Source organism: Ochotona princeps, chromosome 2 (genome assembly GCF_030435755.1).
Source record: "Ochotona princeps isolate mOchPri1 chromosome 2, mOchPri1.hap1, whole genome shotgun sequence".
Taxonomy (NCBI): Eukaryota; Metazoa; Chordata; class Mammalia; order Lagomorpha; family Ochotonidae; genus Ochotona; species Ochotona princeps.
The window spans coordinates 48,641,601-48,667,425 of NC_080833.1; the positions used below are offsets into that span (position 1 = coordinate 48,641,601).

The 25,825-nt window shown below is 39.5% G+C and overlaps 1 protein-coding gene across 4 annotated transcripts in view; it reads left to right on the forward strand.

Moving 5' to 3' along the window:
- Positions 1-349: 349 nt before the first annotated feature.
- The window catches only part of HOOK1 (hook microtubule tethering protein 1), a 48,235-nt gene continuing 22,759 nt past the window's right edge, over positions 350-25,825 (forward strand). Inside the window, exons 1-9 of one of the 4 annotated variants that reach the window (XM_058657215.1) lie at positions 350-458; positions 10,039-10,124; positions 13,627-13,699; positions 15,436-15,486; positions 17,126-17,258; positions 19,912-19,979; positions 21,361-21,423; positions 22,238-22,321; positions 24,272-24,438. In XM_058657215.1, coding sequence (XP_058513198.1) covers positions 10,102-10,124; positions 13,627-13,699; positions 15,436-15,486; positions 17,126-17,258; positions 19,912-19,979; positions 21,361-21,423; positions 22,238-22,321; positions 24,272-24,438 — 662 coding nt within the window. In that variant the 5' untranslated portion in view covers positions 350-458; positions 10,039-10,101. Of the gene's footprint in view, positions 459-556; positions 746-10,038; positions 10,204-13,626; positions 13,700-15,435; positions 15,487-17,125; positions 17,259-19,911; positions 19,980-21,360; positions 21,424-22,237; positions 22,322-24,271; positions 24,439-25,825 lie in introns of those variants that run through there. The other 3 variants (XM_058657230.1, XM_004588715.4, XM_058657222.1) reach the window with 3 other exon arrangements.

The following is a 25,825-nucleotide window of genomic DNA, read 5'->3' on the forward strand; positions in this document are numbered from 1 at the left end:
GCGGCACTTCTCTGCCTTTTATGCAAATAGAAACATTCCTTTTCAGTCAGCGCCCAGAAGAAAACTAGTTTTCCCTCCTTGGAGGTGTTTTACCTCACCTTTAGGATCTACTTCTTGACGACACAGTGGAAGCCTGAACAGGCAAAGCCAGGTGTTAGACTTGCAGGAATGCAGAGTCTGAGGAGGCCTGCCGGGTCCTTCCGCCCCTCCAGCACCGTCGGCCTCCGGGAGTGCGGCCGACCCCGGCCCTCCGCCTGCGGCGCACGCGCGCTGCCGCCTCCGCCCTCTGCACCTGCCAGGTCAAGAACCTCTACACTCTCGCTCCTTCCCGGAGGCTCAGCCTTGTCTCGCGTTGATTGGTCGGAGCCCACGAGGGCCCGGTCCAATCAGCCAACCCTCCTGCTCAACCTATTCCCTCTCTTCCCGCCCCGCCCGGCGACCCACCTTCTTTGTGACTGGTGCGTGCACAGGTCACTCAGGGCTGCGGGCGAGGTGTGCGGGCGGGGCTCAGGTGCGGCGCGGCGCGGGCAGGGCCGGGACCGGGCGGGGACGACGTCGGCTGCGTGAGGCCTGGCTGCCGAGGCGGTGGGCGGGCGAGCAGGTCGTCGGCTCGGGCTCCCGGAGGAGCGAGGGGAGGAGGGAGCTGTCGGTGGCCGCGGCGGAGTGGACGGCGGCCGGGGCCATGGAGGAGACGCAGCCGCTGTCGCAGCCCGAGCTGCCGCTCTGCGACAGCCTCATGATCTGGGTGAGTGCCAGGGGACCAGGGCCCAGCTCTCGCCAGGGGAGCCTGCAGAGCAGCCTGCAGAGCAGCTGGGCTTTACCTGCGCAGCCGCCGGGCGCCCTTGAAGCCCAGTGCCACCTGCGGGCCGTGGGGCAGGTGTGTGTGCCCTTGTGTCTGCCTCTGGGGATGAGGGCAAGGGGCATCCTGCCTGGGGCTGGGAAGGAGGGAGGGCAGTCGGGACACCAGCTGGATGGTGGAGGCTCTGGGCTCTGCCAGAGCATTGGATCCGATGATGTCCCTACCAGCTGTGGCAGGGTCGTTGGCCCATTGCCTGTCTGTCCTCCCACTGCCGGAACCCCAGGCCCTGGACTTTCCAGGCCACTGACTCTCTGCCTTCCATCGGCTTGATGGCTTCCCGTAGGGACCTTTTGTCCCACTAGAGAGTGAAGACCTTCTCTGAAACATGGCCTTCTACCCACCCACCACCAGCTGCTGCCTTGCCCTATGGAACAGGGGTGGCCAAGGAGGAGGCTGGCTGTTTCCGTTCTCGGACTGCTGTCCCTCCAGGACGCTAAGACATTAGATTTTGTAGAAGTCACTTCGAGGAACTGTTTCCACATATTTCCTGCGAGGAGAAAGCGCTGTGTTTGAGAGTGGAAGCTTTCCCTTTTTCTCACTGCCACCTGGACTCCATCCCAAAGGATAGCGTTCTTTGAAGAAAAGGAATTGGTGTTTTTTATTTACATTCCACCCTCGTTTGGTGTTTATGTTTCGCCTCTGCTGGACTCTGGCATGGCATGTGTGTCCCTGGATTTGTTGGTATTTCAGTCAACAAAATGACAGCTCACCTCCTGGAGTTGTTGAATGTCCAGAGTTGTCACGCAGGTGTGGTTCTGCTGCCTTGTTGGGCAAGGATGGTGCTGGATGGTCCACAGGTCCTGTTGGGGGTGCTGGTCCCCAAACCAGTTGTTGATTTGTGTGTAGGGAGTGTGTGCATAGTGGAATGTGAGCAGACCAGCTCAGGAGGTGGCCATGAGTGGGTGAGATGCCCTCGCCATCTGCTAACGCTTCCAATTCCAGAGACTGATGCATCTAGGTTTCTGAAAGTGTATGAGGTCTTTTGGAAACTGCTGTGATTTAAAGAAACTTTCGTACTTTTAGAAGTGAACTTTTGCTTTAAGTGGAATGCAAATATATAGGGTTCTGAATTAAGTAATCAGATAACTTCATCTGTATTTCCATCTGAGAGAGGTATTGGCCTTTCGATGCTTTTGTAAAGAGTGCCATTAAACCAGGCATCATTACTTTTAATGATCTGTTTTGTTAAAACAAGCACCTAATTGAGGGGTGTATCCATTCTGTTACATGTTGCTCTAAACATCTGGCTGAAGAGGCACACTTAGCCTTTATGATGTCATTGGGTTACATGTGAGGTTGTGGAGAAACTCAGGATATTCTTGAATTGTGTTGCAGTATTTTAAAATGTGCAATTGTGTCCATTCTTTAACCGGTTATTTATTGATTTCTACCTTATGCTAAGCTCTGAGGAGGTCATTTCAATTTTAATTGCAGTAATAGGCAGAGCTGTATATACTTAAAATGAATTGTGAAATTCAGTTGAGACCTATACACATATTATGAACCAAATAGTAAGGAATTGTAGATACAGAATACAGATAGTAATCTTAAGTTCTTTTTCAAAAGACTGAGCTCTGGGGAGATAATGGATGGTGCACACTACTTCCTGCATTAATCCTGCTGTCTGAAAACATGGTCCCGTTTATGCTAATAACCACATTACCTCTCACATTCCTCTTATCTGAGTTCCATATGCACTGTATTTGAGCCCCACTGACTTTTCAAATGACCATCTTAAAGACTCCATCCCTGCTCTATCTGTGCAACTTATGTTGTCTGTTTCCCTACCTATGTATGCAACTTCTCCTCCCCTTCTACATAAAAAGTTACTCAAAGTATCCTCATATAGAATAGCTGCCACTCTATACTGAATCCAGTGTTTCCCTGCTCTTCTGCAATGAAATTTCTTGAGTTTTTTACTAACACTTTGTACTTCCTCAACTTCCATTCACTCCTTCACCCACTAGTCTTGAGATATTCTGTAAGTCAGTCATCCGCTTCATTACCAGCTTCTCGAATCCAGTGTTAGATTATATTGTTCTGTTACTTGATGGTTCCTTTAAAAGGCTCGTAGGTACCTATGCCTTGGCTTTGCTTTAACAGGTGAGATTTTCACTGAACATGGTGTTTATGTTTTTTTCCATTGCCAGCATTTTTACCTTACCTCACTTACCCAGCTTCACAAAACCCATTTCATGCCACCTCCATGTTGATCAGGCTGCACTTATCATTTCTTGACAAACTAAGCTTTTACAAATACTGGTTTTGGGCCTGGTGTGGTAGCCTAGTGGCTAAAGTCCTCGCCTTGCATGCACTAGGATCCCATATGGACATTGGTTCGTGTCACAGCTGCTTCACTCCCCATCCAGCTCCCTGCCTGTGGCCTGAGAAGGCAGTGGAGGATGGCCCAAAGCCTTGAGACCCCGCACCCACGTGGAAAACCCAGAAGAGAAGCTCCTGGCTCCTGGCTTCAAATCAGCTCAACTCTGGGTGTTGTGGCCACTTGGGAAGTGAACCAGTGTGTAGAAGATCTGTTTCTCCTCCTCTGTATATCTGCCTTTCAATATAGATAAATACATCTTTTTTTTTAATACACTTGATTTTTATTAACTTCTCTCCACTTAAAATATTCCTCTTTTAGTTCTTACCATGGCTACTTGCATCTTACCATTCTGGCTTCGGGTATGCTGTTGCTTGTACTTCTCTCTCAGATAATCCTTTCTAAAGTGCTGACCTGCCAGTTCCCCACTTTATCCCAATGTAACTTAACCTCCTTCTGACATATCTATAAAAATTCATAGTTTCTGAAGCCAGTCCTTTGTTCCTAAGATCAGGGCCCTTACCTGATTTCATAGGGTGGAGAACACTGACTAGGATCTCTAAAAGGCGTTAAGTTGAAGTAGTGATAGAAAGACTACTGCTTAGTCTTGGCCCTCAGAGTGCAGTATTTCACCTTTGAGTATTATAGAAACCTGGGCGGGAATTTTTAAGTGACTCACACGGGATTGATGGAATTCAGCAAATGGAAGCAAGGAGAGTGTGAGCTTTATAGACACAGAGAAGAAGCACTAGCTGTAATGAAAATGATCTTCTTTGTCAGCTCAAGAGAGGTGGTGGAACATGGTTTACATTTATCAGCTTATCCCTGGCCTGTTAATGTGCCCCTTCCGTGCTCATTCATTGTATGTGTTGAGGAGGTGTGGGAGGTGGATTTAAAAACTTGCAGCCAAATAATGGAGGTGAGAAAACAGTTTGGGTTTAACTTCATTATGTCAGCACTATGAGGAAAAATGCAGCAAAAAAGAAATAGAGATACTGCCAAGAAATCTTAGTTAAGTAAAGGGTGCACCTTTTTGCAGTTTTTTTTAATGAGTATTTTATGATTTGGAACTTGAAATAGTTCTTAAGAAATGTTGTATTGCTAATTAGACAATTCAGAATTAAAGAATAGAAGTAGGCAGCACTTAAAAGTACAGGGAGTATATGATGAAATAATTGGAGGTAAATTTAATTTATTATCTGTTTTTATCAGCTTGAAAGCCAGAGAGAAAGGGAGGCGAGGTTCTGTTGGCTGGTTTACTCCCCAGATGCTCACAGCAGCCAGGTCTGGGCCAGGCCAAATCCAGAAGCTTCCAACACACTCTTGGCCACACCCGTGGATGGCCAAGCACTTGAGCCGGTGAGCATGCACTACCAGGAAGCTGGATTTGGAAGTAGAGGAGCCAAAATGTGATCCAGATACTGCTGTGGCTGTGGACATGCTAAGTGATGACTTAATCCCCTGCACCACAATCCCCCTTCTGCAGGAAGGTGATTTTAATTTCTCCTCTTAGTTCTGTAAAGTTGGATATTTCCTAATATCTTTGGATAATCATCATTAAAATTATAGAGTCGGATCAAATGGATTTTAGTGGCTTTGTTGGTTTTTGTGTTCTCTGATAGGTGAAGGAAAGCGTATTACCAAATGTGCAGTCAGAAATTTTTTTTTAATTTTCTTTTTTTGTTATATTTTTGACAATCTTTACATAGTTAATTACGGTAAAAAAGGTTCAAGGGCTATAGGGAAGTGGGTAACACTATTATTTCCATATTGTTTCTTTCATGTATCTTGAGGTAAAGGGGGATGTTGAGGGAGAAGCCCCACCCAGTTTCCCACCCACCCCAAGTCCCAGATGTGGGGCATGCTCTGAGATACTTGCTCAAGTGGTGTTGATGGTTCACCAGTTATGAATCGCTGCCAGTCTCACCACTCCAAGCACGATGAGGTTGTTGAAGAATCCACTGATTGACATAGTCCATCATATAGTCTCTGTTTGCCCAGTATTTCACTGCCAACGTATAGCTGAGATGGTTGATTGACCTGTTCTGTCTTTTGTCTTTTCTTGGTTAGGGTTCTGAGTCCACCATTTCGATTGGGGAGATCCCCAAAGAAACTGAGGTATTCCCAGACCACATTCTTGTGTGTTCTAGCAAGCACAGGGCCTGGCACAGTCCATCACCATGCTCAGCTGGTGGTTGCAATTGCTGGATTGGTTCTGTTTTCAGTCCCAACTTCCACTGGAACCAATGGGTGTTGCAGTCCAGCCTGGTTCTGCCCAGCACATACTTGGCCCAGTGGGAGCTGCAGCCTAGTTGGAACGACCCACAATAACCCCCCACCAGGCCCACCCCCTACCCTGGTTTGCCAGTATGTGTAGCACACTAGTCCAGTCTGTCCCACATCTCATTTGGCTCTCGTACTTGTCAATGGGTATTAAAGCTTAGTTCCATCTAACCAGCTCCACTATTCAGCCCTCACGGATGTTGTTGAGTGCCTATCTGTCTAGCCACCCCAACCCCTGTCCCAGTTTTCATGCCCTCCCGTGGAAGTTGTAACCCAAGAAGGAGGAGCTCACTATTTCCCTCCCAGGTCTCTTTCAATCCCGGATTATGCAAACTCCAGGTGGTTCTGTGGTTTGATTTGACAGAATTTGCCCCCAGTGCCAGCCTCTGCCAGCTGATGCTGTGTCTAAGCCCAAACAATCCCCACCCACTCTAATTTATGCTTGCACCAGTAGGAATAATTCGCCCAGCCTGGCTTTTCCCTGATCTAGTCCACATGAGGTGCACAGGTGTTGTAGCCCTACCCAGTCTGGTCTGCCCCCATCCCAGCTCACACTCTTCCAGTGGGAGTAGCTGTCCAGCAAGGGAACCACCCCTTACTGCCCCTGCTGGCTCTGCCCCCTCCCTTCCTGGTTCTCTTGTGTGCTGTTGGGTGCTGCAGTCACATCCAGTACAGGCAACCTCATCTTGGCATTCCATATTGTGCACTGGTTTTTGTTGCGGCCGAACCTGGCTCGACCCACACTCTGTTCTGGTGCTCGGATTTTCCAGTGGATGACCTGAACTGATTCAGCCTTGTCTGCCCCCAACCCGTGCCAAATGTATGCCAGTGGGAAACTTTCCATGGCCTGTTCTGGGCTGTTTCCTATCATGCTTCTTGTGCTTCCCTGCAGGGACTGTGTCCTGCCAGAGGAGTTGCCCAGGCTGCTCCATCAGAACCTCTCCCAATGCCAGATTTTGTGCATACCAGGGGGTCCATGAGCCAGCCCTACTCAGTTCACCTCCTGTCCTAGCAGGAACAATGGCTTTTCTTGGCTGGCTTTCAACCCAACCAGGTCATTGCTGGTAGATGTTTCAGCCCAGCCATGGCTCGTCCATACCCACATATGGCTCACACATGGCTCAGAAGGGGTTGAGACCTTGCTTAGTCCGTCCCACATCTACCTTGGTCCTCCAGGACACCAGAGGGTGTTGGAGTCTGACCCGGCTTGGTGCATCCAATCCCAATCCACACTTGTACCAAGGGGGACTACAACTGTTTCCTGATCAGAACGCAGCCCCCATTCAAGGCCACACACCCCTTGGTGGGAACCTCAACCCAGTTAGGGTGTCCCCTTAGCTCCCCAACCAGGCCTATTCCCAGCCATAGATCACGTGCATGCCAGCGGTTGTTCTGACTCAGCTCAGCTAAGTCCCTCACTTGTCCTGGCCTCAGCTTTAGACATTGTTGCTTAGCGTCCTTGACTCACGTAGACCAGTAGGTTTCTAGTTTCGCTTTTAGGCTAAGATTTGCTCAGTCCTGCCCAGTACATCCCGTTCCATTACCAATTTACACATTAGCCAACTGTTGGAGCTATTTTGCCCAGCTTGTCCGACCCCCAGGTCTGGACCACATGTTCACCAGCGGGAGCTATGAGTTTAAATTCTTTTTAATTTTTGTTTTATTTCTTAGAGAAGCAGAGAGACAGACATACGGTTAGAGATCTTTGCATCCATTGTTCACTCTCCAGATACTCGTAAGTGGCAAGGCATTTGGGGCTGGCTGAAGCTGGAAGGCCAAACTCATCCCAGCCCATGAGTTATCACTTGCTGCCTTTCAGGGTGCACATTAGCAGAACATTAGAAGGGGGAGCCTGCATGTAAATTTTATTTATTTTTAATTTTTATTTATTTTTATTGGAAAGACAGATAATGTTTGTAGAGAGGAGAGACAGAGCGAAAGATCTCCAACCACTGACTCATTTCCTAACTGGTCTTAACAGTCAGAGCTGAGCTTATCTGAAGCCAGGAATATCTTCTGGCACTCCCGTGTGCGTACAGGGTCCCAAAGTTTGGGCCATCCTCTTGTACTTTCCCAGGTCACAAGCAGGGAGCTGGATTGGAAATGGAGCAGCCAGGACATGAATCAATGGCTGTATGGAATGCTGGCATTTGCAGACAGAGGATTAACCAGTTGCCCCGTTGTGCCAGGGCTGAGCATGCCAGGCTCTTCGATATAGAGTGTGGCATCCCAGGTGGTGGCTTAACCTCTGTGGCAGATGGATGCCCCACCAAAATGTTCACCCAAGAGATATTTTTCTGAAGGTTTAGTACTTGTCTTTCTGAAATAAGAAGAAAGGAGACTGTGTGGAGGCAGTTGATCCCAGAGTGGGTTTTAGTTAGCTATCTCTTGGGAAGCCCCTCTCTTCCTTGAGTCCTGTGATATTTACAATGAAGCAGTTGAGGAGCAGCAACTCCCCACTTCTAATTATTTGCCTTATTTAAAAGTAGAGAAGAAAGTAGAAGGATTGCTTGCCAGAATGCCATGTTTAGTGGTGGACGCCTTGGAAGGCCTGGATTTAGGCTTTGGGTTGCTCTCTAGACTCCTGCTTCTCCAGCTCCAGGAAGAGTGGTGGGGAAGAGTTCTCCCTTTGTCTCTCTGCTTTAGTGTCCTTCCCTGTTCTTGGTATAAAGCCTTTCAGTTTAGCCAAACAGAATGACATTCTGTGTTGTCTAATTTATTTTGCAGCTATTTTAGTAACTTCTAAGGCGTTGCATCCTCCACACCTCGTGGGGAGGAATTGGATCTTAATCAGAATATAATCAGCAAGGAGGCAACTCCTTATACATCTGTCTTTACTGTTTTGCCTAATAACTCTGTGCCTCTAAAATTGTCTTCTTAAAGCCACCAGTCATATCTATTTTGTAAAATGTTATACAAGTTGTGATGGTGACACTTCACTCTAAGTTACACATGGAAGTGTAAATAGGAAGTGTTAAAAGGGAGCCAGTTTGTTATCCTTGTGAAGGTGCTCGAATGTCTGAGGTTTCTCCCTGTACCTCTACCAAGCTGCAGAACCATTCTTAGCTTATATTTTAAATATTCCTGAATACATTTTGAACTCTCAGTCAATCTGTAAGCTGTCTATTTTTGCTAATGCGACCTTCGCAGGGTCCTCCTAATTGCTGATGCATAAAGCAGCTCTGTGTCAGTGCTTCGTCACTCCCCCGAATAAAGATGTCACTCCTGTGATTTTTTTCATCACCCAAGCAATGGTTCCCCAAATTGCTATGCATATGAATCATTTCAGGGCTTTCTGATTTGTCTGGAAACTGACACATACTGCACTGTGAGAATCCCTGGCTGTCTAGCCCTGTTAGCTAATGTACTAACAGCTCTTGGGCACACACCACACACCAGGCATGGGTCCGTTGCATTTGCTTTTGCATTTAATTCACGTAGCCATCTCATGGTAGAGAAACGTTATTTCCCATCATACAGGCATACCGCTAAGGATTACACTTGTGCAGGTTTCTCTTTATTGTCATCCAGATTCCTGACCCTTGCTATATCCGTAACATCTTGTGTTGTAGCTCCTTTGCCATGCTTTGCATTAAAAATCCAAAGATACTGAAGTGAATGTTTCCTATAAATACCATCTCTTCTCATGGATCTGCACTTTTATCCCTGCAGCTTTTTTCACCAAACTCTTAATGAGGAAGTATGCTACTCATCCTGCAAGACCTTCCATCTAGCAATGCCCAAGAAGTCTTCACAAAATACAAAGTCTAATTATATTCATTGGGTCTCCTAATATATTCAGAATGTTTTGTTACTGCTACAGTCTTAGGGCTTATCACATTGTCTAGATTTTGTTTGTCTTTCTTTTTTAAACCTTGCCATGCTTGATTGAAATTACTTTGAGGGCATGAAAGTAATTTTCTTTTATAACCTCTTCTAGTCTACAGTGTATGGCATATATACTATAGAGAATTGGAGTTCAGTAAAGTATCTCTTTGTACTTTAGAAGTAATTGTGTCTACATTCACTTTGCCTGTGACATTCTTGGTATTATATGCAGATAATGAAAACAGATTTGTAGAGTGTCAAAGCACAACATAAATTATGATGGGAGAGAATTTTGTTGAGTTAAGGCTGCTAAGTAAGAAAGTAAGGAATTTTAAGTGACATTTTAGATGTCACATTTCAAACTTTACTGATCTTTGCTTTCTTACCAAATAATATGAGGGAATTTTAACTAGCAAATGTCTGGTTAGCTTAAAGTGTTTTTTTTTTTTTTTATGTTCTGAATACAGACAAAATGCAACTGTAATTCCACATCTTGTTTTTTCTTATGCTCTTAAATTATGAAATGCTTCAACATGACCTTCATGTGTTCTAACTTAAGCATCATTCTTTCAAATATCTTGCTTTTAATTTTGTAACAATATTATGCATCCGTTTATTAGTATAGGTTTATTTGTCTGGCAAGGTCTGTGTTTAGTTGTCTAACATAGGACAGTGTCTAGTTGGTTTCCATGTATAAATGTATTTGGTGTAAAGATGCATTCAGGTTATTTGCTTTATGTAATTTCAGCTGCAGACATTCAAGACTGCCTCGCCTTGTCAAGATGTGAAACAGCTGACTAATGGAGTTGCCATGGCCCAAGTTCTTCACCAAATGTGAGTGGCAGTCGAACTTGGCCTGAGGAGAATTGCGAAAACAATGCCAAAGAAGGCAGCTTAGACTTGTATCCTAAAGGTTATTGAAACTTTATTCTGTTCATTGATACTCTCCTAACATATAGTATCAAGACATTCTTACAACTAAGGAATAAAAAGTTTACCCCCTCATTATTCTGTACTCATTTATAGAAGTTCATTTAAACTAAAGGAATGATTAGGATTCTTAACTCAAGAGGTTTTGTGTTAATTTGTTCTTGGTATGTTCATGAGAGTATAGTAACAGTAAAAAAAAATTAAATGAATTATAGGGTTGTTTATGATGTTTCTCCTAATTGTATGATTGTCATGTTAAGGTTTCAGTGCATGGAAATTCAAATTTCAGAAATTCTTGAAGCATAAAAGTTGAAACCAATTTATTGGGTTAATAGTGGTAATTCTAAGTTGATCAATAGTAAAATGTAAAGCAGTGAAGTTTGCAGTCACAGAATCCAGAGAAGCTTGTTCTTAATTGAACTGTCTTATATATCGAAAGCTCTTTAATTCATTATTTCCTAATATTTACTAAACATTGTGCAAGGATTAGGGTTGTGATTCATTAAACGAATTGTGTCTTTAGTGGGACAAACAAGACCAACTCTGTGTTCAAAATTCATTAGTAATCAAAATGGGTTTATATTAGCATACTTTGGGACCAGAATTTTATTTAATTTTCACATGTGTCATTGTTTTATAGTTGGAGATTGTTTATTTAATCATTTCTGTGATTACCCTTGAAAAAGCTGTAGATGGATTAATAAAAATCCTATGTAATCCTTAGAAAAACAACTTAAAATGAAACCAAAATCCCAGTGACTTGAAATCTTCCAGATAGATGATCTAGTCAGCTTTGGCTGGTCAGCTGTTTATGGGTCATTCAAGATTAACCCTTCAACTTATAGAATTCATCTGTTAGCCTTTGGGCAGGGGGCAGAAGACTGCCTTTCTAAAATGTACCTTACTCCCCTGCTTTTCTTGTATATTTATTTTTTTGAAAGAAAATGTTACAGGGAAAGAAGACAGAGAGATATTGGGAAATTGAGAGATCTTCCATCTGCTGGTTCACTCCCCAAATAGCTATAATAGCCAAGCCTGGGCCAGTCTAAGTAGGCGCTAGGAGCTTCATCTGGAACTCCAATTTGGGTTCAGGGTCCTAAGCACTTGGACCACCTTCCACTGCTTTCCCAAGTGCAGTAGCAGGGAGCTGAATTGGAAGTAGTACAGCCAAGATTTGAACTAGCAACCATGTGGGATGTTGACATCACAGGTTCTACCACCTGTGCCACATTTCTTAAATGTTTTGTTAATTTCTGGTTGGTTTTAATGGAATTACTTGGTCAAACTGAAACATTTTGAACATGGACCTTTGTTGATGAATTGGGAAACTTGTTGGTTTTGTCATCAGAGTGTATACCTTGCTATATTCCCATTAAAATGTTGTAGGTATTGAGATAGGTGTAGCCATATTGTGGTTCGTTGGTATGCATACAAGATGTCACTTTGGTGTGTTTTGATGGACGTTTTTACTGCGATCTGATCAAAGAGATGTATTTTCATCCTGATAAGGTGTCTGTGGTTCTTTGAGCTCCTTTACTGTAGCACTGTATACTTGATATCTCAAGTCAGGTCTGGGAAATTTTAGCTAAATTCTTTGAGCTTACTCATTTTTCTATAGTCTGTTGAATTCTCTTATTACAGGTTCTCTCTTTGTCTTTTTCTGTTCTCTCATGTATATTGCTGTCCTTCAATAGTTTTTCTATAGGAAAATTAAAATAGGCACCACTCCCTGAACCTTTTTTCTTCATTATACAAATGATCGGTTACTTAAATTGGGCCCAAGTCTACATTTTTCTTCTTTTGCTGGTTTTACATGTTCTTGGATGTCAAAATTTCCTTAGTCTAAGGATTTTTCTTTTTAAAAATATTTATTCGTTTATTTTTTATTTGAAAGATAGGAGAGAGAGACGGATCTTCTATCCTCTGGTTTCACTCCTTAAATGACCACTACTGCCAAGGCTGGTCTAGACCCAACTGACAAGTGGGAACTTCCGTGTAGCTAGTGAGAGCCCAAGAACTTGGGCCATCTTTTACTGCTTTATCATGTGTTTTAGTTGGTAGCTGAATAGAAGTAGAGCGTCCAAGACTTATACTGGCACCCTGGTATGGAACACCAGCATGTAAACAGCAGTTTAAGTTGCTGTTTCACAATGCCAGTCCCTGTTTTTCATTTCACTGCTCTCCAGTTTTGGAGTTGGTTGGAAATCTGAATATTAAATAGTCAGTCTTAAGACTTTCCCTTAATTAGGTCAATGCATCATATTTCCTGTTAAAAGGATAAATTTTAACCATATTTATTTCACTATTTCAAAGTCCTTTTTGTATATTACAGTTTATAACATACTGTGTTGGGCAAGGGTGAGTCACGTCAAGTCACATACTACAAGTTGTAGCTTAAGATGAGAAAGGAAAATTGCTTTTCAAAGCGTAATTTTACCAGCCATTCTTCCCTTATTTACTCAAGGCAGATAGTTTTCCAAATGACAAAGTCTTAGAAGGTGATGTCCTAAACTGAATGACACAGAGTTACTTCTAGGGTTCTAAGGTTTCTTAATTGCATTAGAGTGTGTAATATATGGCTCTCTTGAAAAGCATGGAGAAGCTGCTGTTAGTAAAGGAACAGTGGGCTGGTGGGCAATAACTACTTCCTGGAGCTGTGTTAGCCAAGTACCGTGCACCTGGCGGAGCCTCTCATGGTCTGGAATAGAAGTCCTAAATCAGGAGGTTGGGTGGTCTATACTCCTTCCAAAGTTCCTGGGAAAGGAACCCTCCTTGCCATCTCTGGCAATAGGAACTCCTCTCTCATGCTCTCAACAAAACAATTACTGCAGAGAAATTTCACATAGTGATTTTTTTAGACCTTTAATAGTTAATAAACTAGGTGTTTACCAGGTAAAACTGAACATGTCTTTGCAGATTTCTCAGTTAAGTGCATTCTACTCAAATAGATTTCTTTTGACTTTGCCATGTATTAGTGTCGGCTTCTCCTGTGCCCAGTTTCCTGGATGGTAAGGGTGACGATAATTTCTGTTAAGGTATTACTATGTTGAAGTGGAGTATCATGGAAAAACATGAAGCACATTGTTCATATATAATAAGTATTAAATACCGTTTTTTTAATCCGAACTATTGAAACTTTTATATCGTTTGATACCAGTATGCCTACAATTAAATAATCAGTAAGTTTTTGTTTTATAGAGGTCAGTAATCACTTTTGCAGTTTAATATGATTCTAAGCTAAATTCTTGGGAATCATGAAAAATCTATTGCGTTCATTTAAGTAAGTTTTTTCCCCTCTTGGTAAGCCTAAGTTTTTAAAGTATGAAGTAACTTTTAAAATCATTTAGTTCTGTATTTTTTATGTTTAAAGATTTTTAACATTCAGCATTTTCCCTTTTGTTTTTAGTGATGTAGCTTGGTTTAATGAATCTTGGTTAAGCCGAATTAAAGAGGATGTTGGGGACAACCGAAGAATAAAGGTATGCAAAATAGTAGGAGAAAAACGATTCAAGTAGTAGTCTTAAATTTAACACTAAATATTTTCTAAAAGAGTTAATTTGCAGGTGCATTTTATTGTGTATTGTTTGACTTTTGACATACCCGCATGTTCTCACGCACTTTTAGCATCCTACCAAGATGTTAGACATTTCCATCAATTGAAAGCATGCACAAGCCATTTCCCAGTTCATCCCAAAGCTAAGCCTGGGCAACCACAGATGTTTTGTATCAATGTAGATTTAATTTCCAGAACATCTCATAAATAAAACCATATTATATACAGAGTTTTAATTCTTTTACTCAGTGTGTTCATGAGTTTGTTTCTATGTAACATCTTATTACATTGATATATCAGCATTTGTTTAGTTCATCACTGAAGATACTTGAATTGTTTCTGTTTTTAGCTGCTGTGAATACAATAATGATGTTTCAAGTGTGAGTCTGTAGAAATGTTTTTATCTTGAGTAAATTACCAGGTTGAATTGCTGAGTTGTTTATACTTAAACAAAACTGACAACCTGTGTATTTTCAAGACAGTTTAGCTGTTGTTGTAAAACATTTGTTTTATATAGCTTGTCTAATCTGTGGGCACTGGTTGTTCTTAACTATTATTATGCTAGTGATATGCTAATCACTGATCTGTTGTTTAGCTTTCTCATCTTAATTCATATGTCCTGCTCATGAGTAGTAGTTTTTCAACTTAGAAGCTAGATATGAAAATGTAGTGTTGTATTTTTTTATATTCCTTTCAGGAATGTTGGACTTTGTTCTTGCAGGCAGTTAATCCGTGTGATCCTTCTAAAGCTTGTTAGGCTTTTCTAGGAGGCAAACCGGTTACTCTTTCCTCTTGGATTTAGTTAGTTAGGCTCTCTACTGGGTGGTAATTTTTGAGGGGTCTTTAGAGAATGGCTCGTGCACAGAGCATTGTCCCTTCTCTCTTAATAGTAGGAATTTCAAAAGTTTCTTCATCTTTGTAGTTTCAGTTTATAGTTGAAATTGCTGTTTGAAGTTTCAGTTTATTAGTTCCTTGGACTATTGTTTCCTGAGTTCAGAAAAAAATTTTTTTTCACCTATGCACCTGCAAATTGGCATCTATTATAGAATCAAAGATATCATTACACCACTTTCGAACTCTTTCTTCCCCATGGCTTCTCCCATTCGTGTGCCCTGGTTGGCCTTCCTGAGCTGTTCCAGTGTTGTCTCCTCAACTCGGTGAGAACATCAGGCCTTGTCTCATTTCCAGCTCCCTCTGCCAGGGCCACATCATTGTCTCAAGCCGAAAGTCTTGGGCTGGTGTAGGACTCATCTTCCCTCCCCACTCCTCCTCCAGAAAGCAGAATTTTGTACTTCCCATTGTGTAGAGCTTTGGAAAAAAATGTTTTTTTTTTTTTTTATATTTTGTCTTACCTGCTAGTTATTATTGGCAAAAAAAAAAAGCATGAATCTTAACCTGCTGATCCCTAGAGGTGGACATGTTCAGACTCAAGTGTTAGCATAGGCGCTTCAATTCATTGTGGCTCACTTTAAGTACATTATCTTGGTTAATCAAACAGTGATTAAATCACTGGTGTTTGAAAACATGCCAATTGTTATTATTTACAGAACTCTAGTAATTGTGGTATCATTTTTATTGGGAAAGTTTCTTGTCTTTCACGTTGACATAATTTAATTTTATTATGAAATAATAATATATTTCTTATTCTTTTCTCAACTTCAGGCTAGTAATTTAAAGAAGGTCCTTCAAGGAATTATGAGTTATTACCATGAGGTATGAAAAATAACTGACCTTAATTAAATATAACATGTTACATGATAATTATATTGTCATAGAAAAATGACTAGGCTCTTCTTTTTTAACCATTTACTGCAAAATAATTCACAATTGATACATATTTAATTGACAATTTTAAACATTCAGATTTTGTGAAATTAGGCTTCAAAATTGATGTAATGATTTGTACAATAACATTGTATATTAATGCTCTTTGGATCATTTATTTTATCAAATAGAGTTATGCCTTAGTGTTTATCTCCAGGAATAGGCCCCAGGACTTCCTATGGATATCAACATTTTGAGATTCCCAATTCCATTATACAAAATGATACAGCATTTGCATATGTAGAAACTTCAGAAAGATCTGGAAAACACATTTTAAGTTTTATTTGTTGCAGAAATTATTGAAATTCCATCATAGTTTTTTTCATAAAACATATACTTTATGGACTTCTTAGAATCCCTTTGAATGCCTGGGTTTCTATATAATTGTTACATGTAAAGAAATGATTCTTTTAAAATAATTTTTTGATTCTTGGTTGAATTCACAGCTTAGGCACCTGTGGCTGTGACAGGTCAGGGTTTGTCACATTACAGAATATATCACCCTAGTAGTTTGATTTTTTCTCATACAGCATCATAATGCATTTTCTATTAGAGTTATAGAAAGCTTTATTGTTTAATGATTGGAGACTTTTGAATAGATTTTGCAATTAAAATTTGTTTCAATTTTTGAAGTTGTCACGCAATTAAACTTATCTATTTAAAAGGTTTTTAATATTCTTGGATATTTTTCAATTCATTAAATGACTAAAAATTTTCAAGCTTTTTAATGCTAAGAATCTTGTTAATAAGTTAAATTAAGAAGTGAGAGATAAGAGGAAAAATTAGCTCACTGGATTTGTTTATTTGTAAAATTGCAATGCTCTATACTGTGGTTCTCTTATTACTCCACCATATGTATGTGTATCAAAGTATTTTTAGTCCATTTTGACTTAACATAAGCCTGGTCTTTCTGTAGTGGAAGGTCATAAGTTTTTTCATAGCAGACTTGGCTAGGTACTTACATTAAGAAGATCTGGTTTTGGGCCCGGCAGCGTGGCCTAACGGCTAAAATCCTCGCCTTGAAAGCTCCGGGATCCCATATGGGCGCCGGTTCTAATCCCGGCAGCTCCACTTCCCATCCAGCTCCCTGCTTGTGGCCTGGGAAAGCAGTTGAGGATGGCCCAATGCATTGGGACCCTGCACCCGCGTGGGAGACCTGGAAGAGGTTCCAGGTTCCCGGCTTCGGATTGGCGCGCACCGGCAGTTGCGGCTCACTTGGGGAGTGAATCATCGGACGGAAGATCTTCCTCTCTGTCTCTCCTCCTCTGTGTATATCTGGCTGTAATAAAATGAATAAATCTTTACAAAAAAAAAAAAAAGAAGATCTGGTTTTCTGCCGGTGGAATTAAGGATGCTTATTGCAAAACCCGAAGCAAGTGTAGAAAAGATTTGACTGACTTGGCATTTGTTAATCTGAGTTGTCACATTAACCTGTATTTATAATCTTTTTTCCTTTTGATAATTAAATGTAATGATATCTTTATACCAACATATATGAAGGCTCTGATTCATTATTTTATTGTTGCAGTTTTTGGGGCAGCAGATTTCTGAAGAGCTTATTCCTGACTTAAATCAAATAACTGAACGTTCTGATTCTGTGGAGCTGGGGAGGCTGCTCCAGCTTATTTTAGGTTGTGCAGTCAACTGTGAAAAGAAACAAGGTAAGTGTGTTTCAGTCTTCTGATGATTTCCATTTTCCAAAAACAACTTACAGTGATATACAAGGTAGTGTTAAAATATACTATTACAGCTTGGTAGAAAGCACTCTGAATTGCAAAGCAGATCTAAATGCTAGTCATTATTTGCCATTTAATATTCTATGTGTTCCTGGACTCTTAGATTCATATTCAGTGGATAAGTGCATTTGAGTCTATTTCAGTTTAATACAGCTAGCTCTTGGGAGTTAGTGGGTATTCAACCAATAATGTACCTATTTATTTGCCACATCTATTTTACATGTAGGTCAACCATGAAATTGATTTAGCTATTCATAAATATTCAGCTTCTAAAGTAAAATCTAGTGTGCTTTCAGAGGAATACCTGATAAATGTTAACAAAGTTTCTGCATTACATTGTTAAACACAGATTTAGGGATCCATATCCTGCTTAATGCAAAGAAGCTCAGTTTTGATTATTTCTCCTTGATAAGATGATGAACTGAGCAGACCCACGTGCCCCTCAGGTTGATGATTTTTTTTTTTTTTTTTTTTTTTTTTTTTTTTTTTTACGTAGACTTTAGAAAAGGAGTGTTGTGTGCTTAAATTTGAAAAATACTTAAGGCCAGGGGACCTTCAATAACTTACTCAACACCATTCAACTAAGGAAGAAAGGATGTAAACAAGACATATTGTATAGAAACAAATTCAGAAAAGGAAAATATTAGGACAAGTGAATCAATTGTAATTCATCCTGTAAGCAAGGGATAAGGATTGGTCATTGGAAAATTCTGAGATTTGTCCATTTCTGCTATTAGCTAGCGTGTTTTTCTGCAGGCCAAACCTATACTTTCTGTAGGGTCTTTGTTTTTCACTTAATAAATAATGGCAAAGATATTAGATTTTCCTTAAATATTAAAGTGAGTGGCATTTGCTCATAGAAAGTTAAAACTTTTGTAAATATTTAATTTTAAACTGGCAACTAGTAACTTGTTTATAAATCCAATTATTTTCTCTTACAATTGTGATACTTCTTAATATTTTTGTTTTGTTCTCATTGCTTTCTATGTTTTTTAACTTATTTCTGCTTGATCTGTCTGATTTGTTAAAATTTTTTGGTCTTTTTTAGCACTACTGCTTTTTGGTTGTGGTTTGATTTTACCTTTAGGTTTTTGGTTTTTGTTCTTTTATTCTTTCTTATGAAATCAACTTTTCTCTTCCAGGCAATAATTGACTAAAATTTCAAGCTAAACTTTTCTCTTAAGATGATGATTTTAAAGTGTTCTACAAATTTTGGCATAGGTAGTGCTTTCATGGTTTAGTTCTAAGCAGCATTAAGCACTTTTGTCTTCACGTCTTAAAAAAGATACTTCTTGGATATACAACTTTTCCGGTGTCTGGGATTTGAGTCCTTGTTTCTGATTCCAGTTTGCTGCTAAGAGACATATTGAGCACCATTGGTAGTCAACAGGCGATGGCTCAAGTAGTTGGATACTTGCTACTCACATGAGAAACCTGGGTCGAGTTCAGGTTCCCTACTTGTTTTGGCTTAATTGTCAGCTGTTGAGAGTCATTTAGGGAGTGAACCAGTGAATGCCATATCTGTCTTTTTGTCTACCTTTAAAATAAACAAAAATAAAATAAAAACAAAAATAATCAGGACCCTATAATTGATTTTTTTAGAGGTATATGAGTGAGTTTTCATTTTTGATTATGAATAGGTAAGTAGAAAGGTTATTTGTAATTGATTTAAAACTTAAAACCAAGACACATCTAGAATATATTCCACTTCTACTTTGCATTGAGAATTAATTTTTAAAATCATTGTAAGATACCTCAGCACTCTCAGCCTTGGAAAAATGGTCTTCTTTGATTAATAATGCTTTGCTTAGTTTTGGTGGAGCATGTGATCATTTTTATGAAGATTTCAGCAGGGTAACATCCCAGCATCCAGAAACTGACTTGGAGGGTATTGCTGCATTATCTGTGCATTTTCTAGTTAATTCATTGTTTTGTCACTTAGTGACCAGGTACATTCCAGCATTTATCAGACAGTTTCCTGTTCTTCACCAATTAAAGGAAGATTTAGAGAACGTTTTAGAAATTTCTGAGAATAATCAGTTACAAAAAGTGTTGGAAAATAGTAACTCCTTAACATTTTAGAAAAATAATTTTAATTAGACATACCTGGAAATAATTTTAAGTCTGCAGATACAAGGTGTGCTCCTTCTCATGGGACACTCCTATCCCCCTTCCTGCCAAGGCAGAATCCCTTTGCTCATGGCTTGTGGGTGTGTGGTAAAACTGCATGTAGAGCAGGTGTTCCCAGGAATGAGCTTCCTACTCGATAAAGTGGAGCTCCGTGCTTCTAAAACTACACATGCAACTCTTGTCCTGATTGTCTGTAGATTCACAGTCTACCTTACACTTTCTTATTAAAAAAGAAAAAAAAAAAAAAAAAAAAAACAAGGTTTCTTCTATAGGAACAATATAGGAATGTTTTCTAGTCTGCTTGTTTCTCTTCAGTGGACATGTTGTGAAAAAATAATGTAGCATACTGTACTGTCTGTGGCAAATTTTTACATTCTGTTAATTTAATGGCTAAGATACTATGGGTAAAGAGTAGATTTTTTTCAGATGTGACTTTTTTCACTCATAGAACATATTCAACAAATAATGACACTAGAAGAGTCTGTTCAACATGTGGTCATGACTGCTATTCAAGAGGTAAGTTATGTCTGGTTCAAATAAGGATGAGAACCCTAAACAAAATTTTCTAAAACTTTCCTTTTACCTTTTATAGATGTTTTTCTTTGTATGCTGTTGCCTTTTTTTAAGTTTGAATAAATTTGAATAATTTGTCTCATTTTTTTGGCAATTTAAAAAATTTTTTGCAAAATTTCTCAGAAGCCCCTCAAGCCTGTTTTTAGTATTTCTATACTTTGAAAGGTGGTTGGTAATTTGATATTGTCATATTCCTTTAAATAATATCAGCTAAACCAGAAAAGCAACGTAAATAATCTCTGTGCGTTTTTGTTTTTATTTCTTCTCCCTTCTCTCCCGAGCAGGGCAGACTTTCCTGAGACTGTAGTTAACATATGGTATATGAATGTTTAGAATGTTAGGTCATTGGACCAGATGTGCTACTACCTAAGGCTCAGAGCCAGGTAACGTGGGTTTTGGTTGGTCTGATGGTCTGTGCTGAGCCAGAAGGATTCAGGATGTGTGGCGTGCAGGAGCAAAGGCTCAGGAGAGGAGAACTGTAGAAGAGACTGGAGGGACAGCCAAGAGGGGAATTGCACAGTTGGGTAGAGGGGCTTTGGAGACAGCAAGGGCTTCAGTCGCCCATGCGCTGAGTTAAGGTTTTTGTTTTGGATTAGAAGCATTATTGTATATGAGTAAGCTTGCCTTTCATGTGCGAATAAGTTATTTTAAATGGTTCATTTTTCATATAATTCCTGTTCCTAAAATGACTTCTCAAAGTAACAGTTTTGTCATTTCACAGGTGAATTTGTGCTACTTAAGATTGATCTAAAATTATTTAATGTGTTGTGTTTTATTCAGCAATGTAGCTTGTATTACTGGTTTATAATTTTTGGTATATAACTATTTTGAATATCTGCATGTTTCAAGCCTAGTTTACTTATAATGTCCTCATTTACTTATAATGCTTGGACATTTTAATTTTTATTAAACCTCTAGTACATTTTTATTTGAATGTTGTGTTTAGAATCATCAAGCTAAAGCAAGGGAATGCTAAATACAGATCATTTTATTATGCTTTCAATTTAATTGTTTAAACCTTTTCATACTAATTTTTAAATACTAAGAGCACACTGATACCTCCTTCCTCTCGCTGCTTTCCTCTTCATGAGCTCTTCTCCACCCCCTTTTTCTTGTTTTTGAGATGATGTAATTTATATTTACATTGCAGTGAAAAGCCTTAACAACGTGCGAATAGGAAGTTTCCCAAATAAAAATCCAAAATACCATAGTTTAATGGGAATTCAAACAACAGTTATAAAGAATAATTGAATCAAAAGTTAATATATTTTAATTTCATACGCATCATATTACTATCCTTAATTTTGCAATTCTGCTTTTCCAGCTGATGAGTAAAGAAATAATGAACTCATCTACAAATGATACTGTTGGAGAATTAGAGCAACAGGTGAGCATTTCAGTACTTGAGGGCAATGTTGGTAACAGTGATCTGGGTTCCTTTGCCGGCCAAAGGCTCATGTGGGAGAGGGCAGGTGCACGGATGTTTCATCCTTGAAACTTAACGTGTTCTGCTGTAAGATCTCAGTTTAATGTCGCTGTGTATTCCGTGCATTCATTCATGACTGCACTTGCGTTTGGTCTCTTTGTGATCGTGCTTGAGGATTTGAGTGGCACTGAAATTCTGGCATTTCCTTCTGACACCTATAATACATGTTTGGCCCATGCAAGATCGTTATGCAGTTAAGTCATAGAAAGTTTTCAAAGTCCCACCAAGTTTCATATTTGCCTGATGTGGCAGTATGAGTTCTGGAGGCTGAGATGTAGAAATAGTCCTGGGCTCCCAGCTACTTTAATTCTAATACAGAAGTAAATACATTAAATACTTTTGCTTATAATAATTTTTCACGAGTGTCATCAGTCACCTCAAGAAGTATTTCAAATTACATCCATTTCATGGCAATTTTGTCTAGATGCCAGCTTGTTTGTTCTAACTATTTTGGGTGTTAAAACAAATAATGCTGCTTGTAATGCATTTTAAATTATTTCACAAGGCATTAAATAAAATTTTGTTTCTGTGGGATTGTGGCTTAAATATTGATGAAGCAGTGGCTAATTCATGCTTAGAGAACAGCAAAGGCTCATCTGTTAAAAGGTAAATTATAAAATTATTTCAATTTTCAGTGTGTAGGTATGTTATATGAAGAACAGCTTTCTCTCTTTGTATCAGGATGTGATTTGAATGAGTTCATTGTATATTTCAGCTTAAAAGGGCCCTGGAAGAACTTCAGGAAGCATTAGCTGAGAAAGAAGAGCTGAGGCAGAGATGCCAGGAACTGGATATGCAGGTATGGGAAAGAAATGGAGATAAAAAATATTGCCTCTTTATATTTGCTAAGTATTTTTTAAATCTTTGCTTGTTTTTCAAAAGGCAAAATGACAGAGAGAAACACAGAGTGAGAGTGAGCAAGAGATTGTCCATCTGCTCATTCCCTTATTAAATGTGAGAAGTTTTCCATCTCCTCATTCATGTAGCAAGTGACCCCAACATTTGGGACTGGGCCAGGTTGAAGTTACAAGCCGGTAACTCTTAACTGGGTCTCCCCCATAGCTAGCAGGAATCCAGTCACTTGGGCCGTGATCTACTGGCTTCCCAGGCACATGAGCAGGAAGCTGAATCAGAAACAGAGTAGCCAATTGCACTCTTGATTTTGGGTGTTGGCATTTCAAGCTGTAGCTTAACTTGCTGCACCACAAAGCTTGGTAAATTTGCTTTAATGAATTATCTGATGATGTGTTTTACAGAGCAAGGGTCCATTTAAAGGGTTTCTTACAAACATCCGTATTTAATCATGAATCTTTTACCTTTCTTATATTTGTTATATTTTTTGTATTTCCTATATTCTTACATTCTTATATTTCTTTTTGGAAAAATTGGTGACCTATCTCTTGGAGAGAATTGTTCTGCTAATTACAGAATTTCCATTATTGAAACTAAGGGCTCAATTTTCACATCTGTTTCTACATCATGATGTGTTTAGTGAATATTCAGTCAAGTAATTTGCAGAGGCACTTCGTAATTAATGCGTGGCCCTGGTCAATTCAAGGACATGCTCTTTCTCAACATCTCTTATGTATTTGTTTGTATTTCTGTTGCTTGGGCCGGGGAGGCAGAAACTCTTCCTCATTTTGAATCTGGATCACTTAGAGTTATTATTCATGACAAATAAACTAGGTTGCTTACAGAACAAGCATACTCTGAATTTAGGAACAGAAAGCTGTTTGTTTAAATTTTCTGCTTAAAGGCAGTCTCCCAGCTATTAAATTCCTTATTTGCAGACCATGTTTTAACTTTATTGTGTTTAGGGACGTGATTTGATCGTAGCAAACTTCAATCTTTGTAAATTTTCACAATCTTAGCTGTAATTTTTAAATGGAAAAGAAATAGAACTCAGGGCTAATGCTTATTTGAAATCATACTTATTCAGTTTTAGTTGAAAGGATTAGGTACGTCATATCTCGACTTCGATGTGATTTTACACATAGCTTTTACATTCTCCAAATGACTACAAAGGCCCAAAGATGGGCCAGTCTGAACTAGAAACCAGGAACCCAATCCTGGTCTTCCATGTTGGTACCGGCGACCCTCCTATTTGGCAATTACCTGCTGTTTCCAAGGGTACACTGATAGCAAAAAGTTGGAATTGGGTTCAGAGTTGAACATAGGCACTCCAATGTGATATGTGGGCATCCCAAATCAGAGTATTATCCGCTTGGCCAAATGCCTGCTTCTGCTCACTTAAATCACGAATAGCCTCAAGGTACAAATGGGAATGGTTTCGGCTTTTATTATGAACTCATTAAGCTGCTGTCTCCTAAATATGTGATGTAGGACTGAAAATTTTCTGAATGAAACCAAAATAATGAGTTTGTATCTAAGTGTTGTTTGGTAGTAGGCGAGCAGCATTCTTAGATTTAGTCCGTGCCTAAGAGAGCACATTACATTTTCAAACTTCGATATGCTGGTCAAATTTTAGAGACTTAAAAACACTTTCTTCTCCAAATGAGGACAAACATACTATTTTAAAGGTAGTTATACATGGAGTTCTTCATATATACATATCTGTTTCTTTCGTTTGACACAAACCTCCTGAACTCTGAATTCCAGGCTTGTAGAGATCCTTACACATGATCTAGTCTGGTTGGCCTAGCAATATAAAGGTGTAGTCAGATTTAGAATCCAAAACTCTGGACATTAAAGATATTTGGATGCTTCTATTTGTGTATTTGATTTTTAGGTGACTGCACTTCAAGATGAAAAGAATTCACTGGTGTCTGAGAATGAAATGATGAATGAAAAACTTGATCAGTTGGATGGCTCTTTTGATGATCCAAATACAATGGTTGCAAAAAAATATTTTCATGCCCAGTTACAACTAGAACAATTACAGGAAGAAAACTTCAGGTAGCATCCCTCGTGTTAACTATTAGTGTTGCTTTGAATTAAGTATTGTATTATTATACATAGTTCCTAAGTAGTATAATTATACATAGTACCTAACGATTATGATATCAACAACTGATTTTTAGGCATTGTTATGTGTTTAGGACGCTGATTATGTAATTCTTGCTAGATGGTTGGAATATTTATGTAAAATTGAAATGATTCAAAATAAATTAGTGATAAGGGCCCAATAAATTGCCAGAGGCAGCCAAAAGGGGGTTAAAGGAGTGATTATGGAAGCCTGGGCAGAATAGGAAATTTTTTAGCCAAATGAATATCCCAGTAATAAATGAGGAAAATGCAAATCTCAAACTTGAGAGATGCTTTTCACTTTAGATTTTTGTATTTTTTTCTTTTAAAAATAATTATGGTCCTTTAATAAATTGTGATTATGCTGTGTGTTTACTACTGAGCACTCTTAATTATACTGTATGTAATTTTTGGGGTGGTATCATTTCAGAGTCACAAAGCTGCAGGCACAAGATTAGGAACTCATATGCTTTCTGCTTTCCCAGCAGTTATTTCGCACTGTTTTCCATTTTTATTAACAATCTGTGATGTAGTTTCTGAACCAGTGCAGGATAGTTGGAGACATGTTCTTTACCCCTGACAGCTTCAGTGCCTGACCCCTGGGAACAAGGGCATTCCCTTATAAACTGTTATAAGTGATCAAAACTAGAAAACTTGTCATTGACACAATATTGTTTTCTACAGACCACATTCATATGCCATCAGTTAAGCTCAATGTCTTTTATCACTAATTTTTAATCCTTACCCAGACTCTAATTCCTGACTGTGCATTGTGTTTAATAATGAAATTTTATATTAACTAGAAAAATTATTTATTTTCACTTTATTTGAAAGGAGAGCAGGAGAAAGGGGGAAAGGCAGAGACTTTCTATCCGTTGGTTCACTGCCCAAATGCCTGCAGCGGCCAGCCAGGATTGTTTCAGGCTGAAATCAAGAGCCTGGAATTCAGTTTGAGTCTCTGAGGAGAAATAGCAGGGAATCACCACTGTTTCCCAATGTAATAGAAGGAGTTTGGGACCAGAAGAGGAACTAGGACTCCAGCCAGACACTCTGAGATCCCTTCTTCTAAGCAGTATCTTAACAGTTGGAGCAAATGCACACCCAAATAATGGATTCTTATTGAACAGAGCATACATCTATTGTCAATTTTCCTTGAATCCCAAATTGTCTCACATTTTGGTTTATGGGAAGTCCTTAATGGACCAATATTCCTTCAACAGCTTATATTTCACCAATTATCACATGTGTCTTAGATTTTTCCTCATCATTTTAAATTGAAATTTCTGTTGGAAGTACAGAAAAAGGGCCCAGCACATTA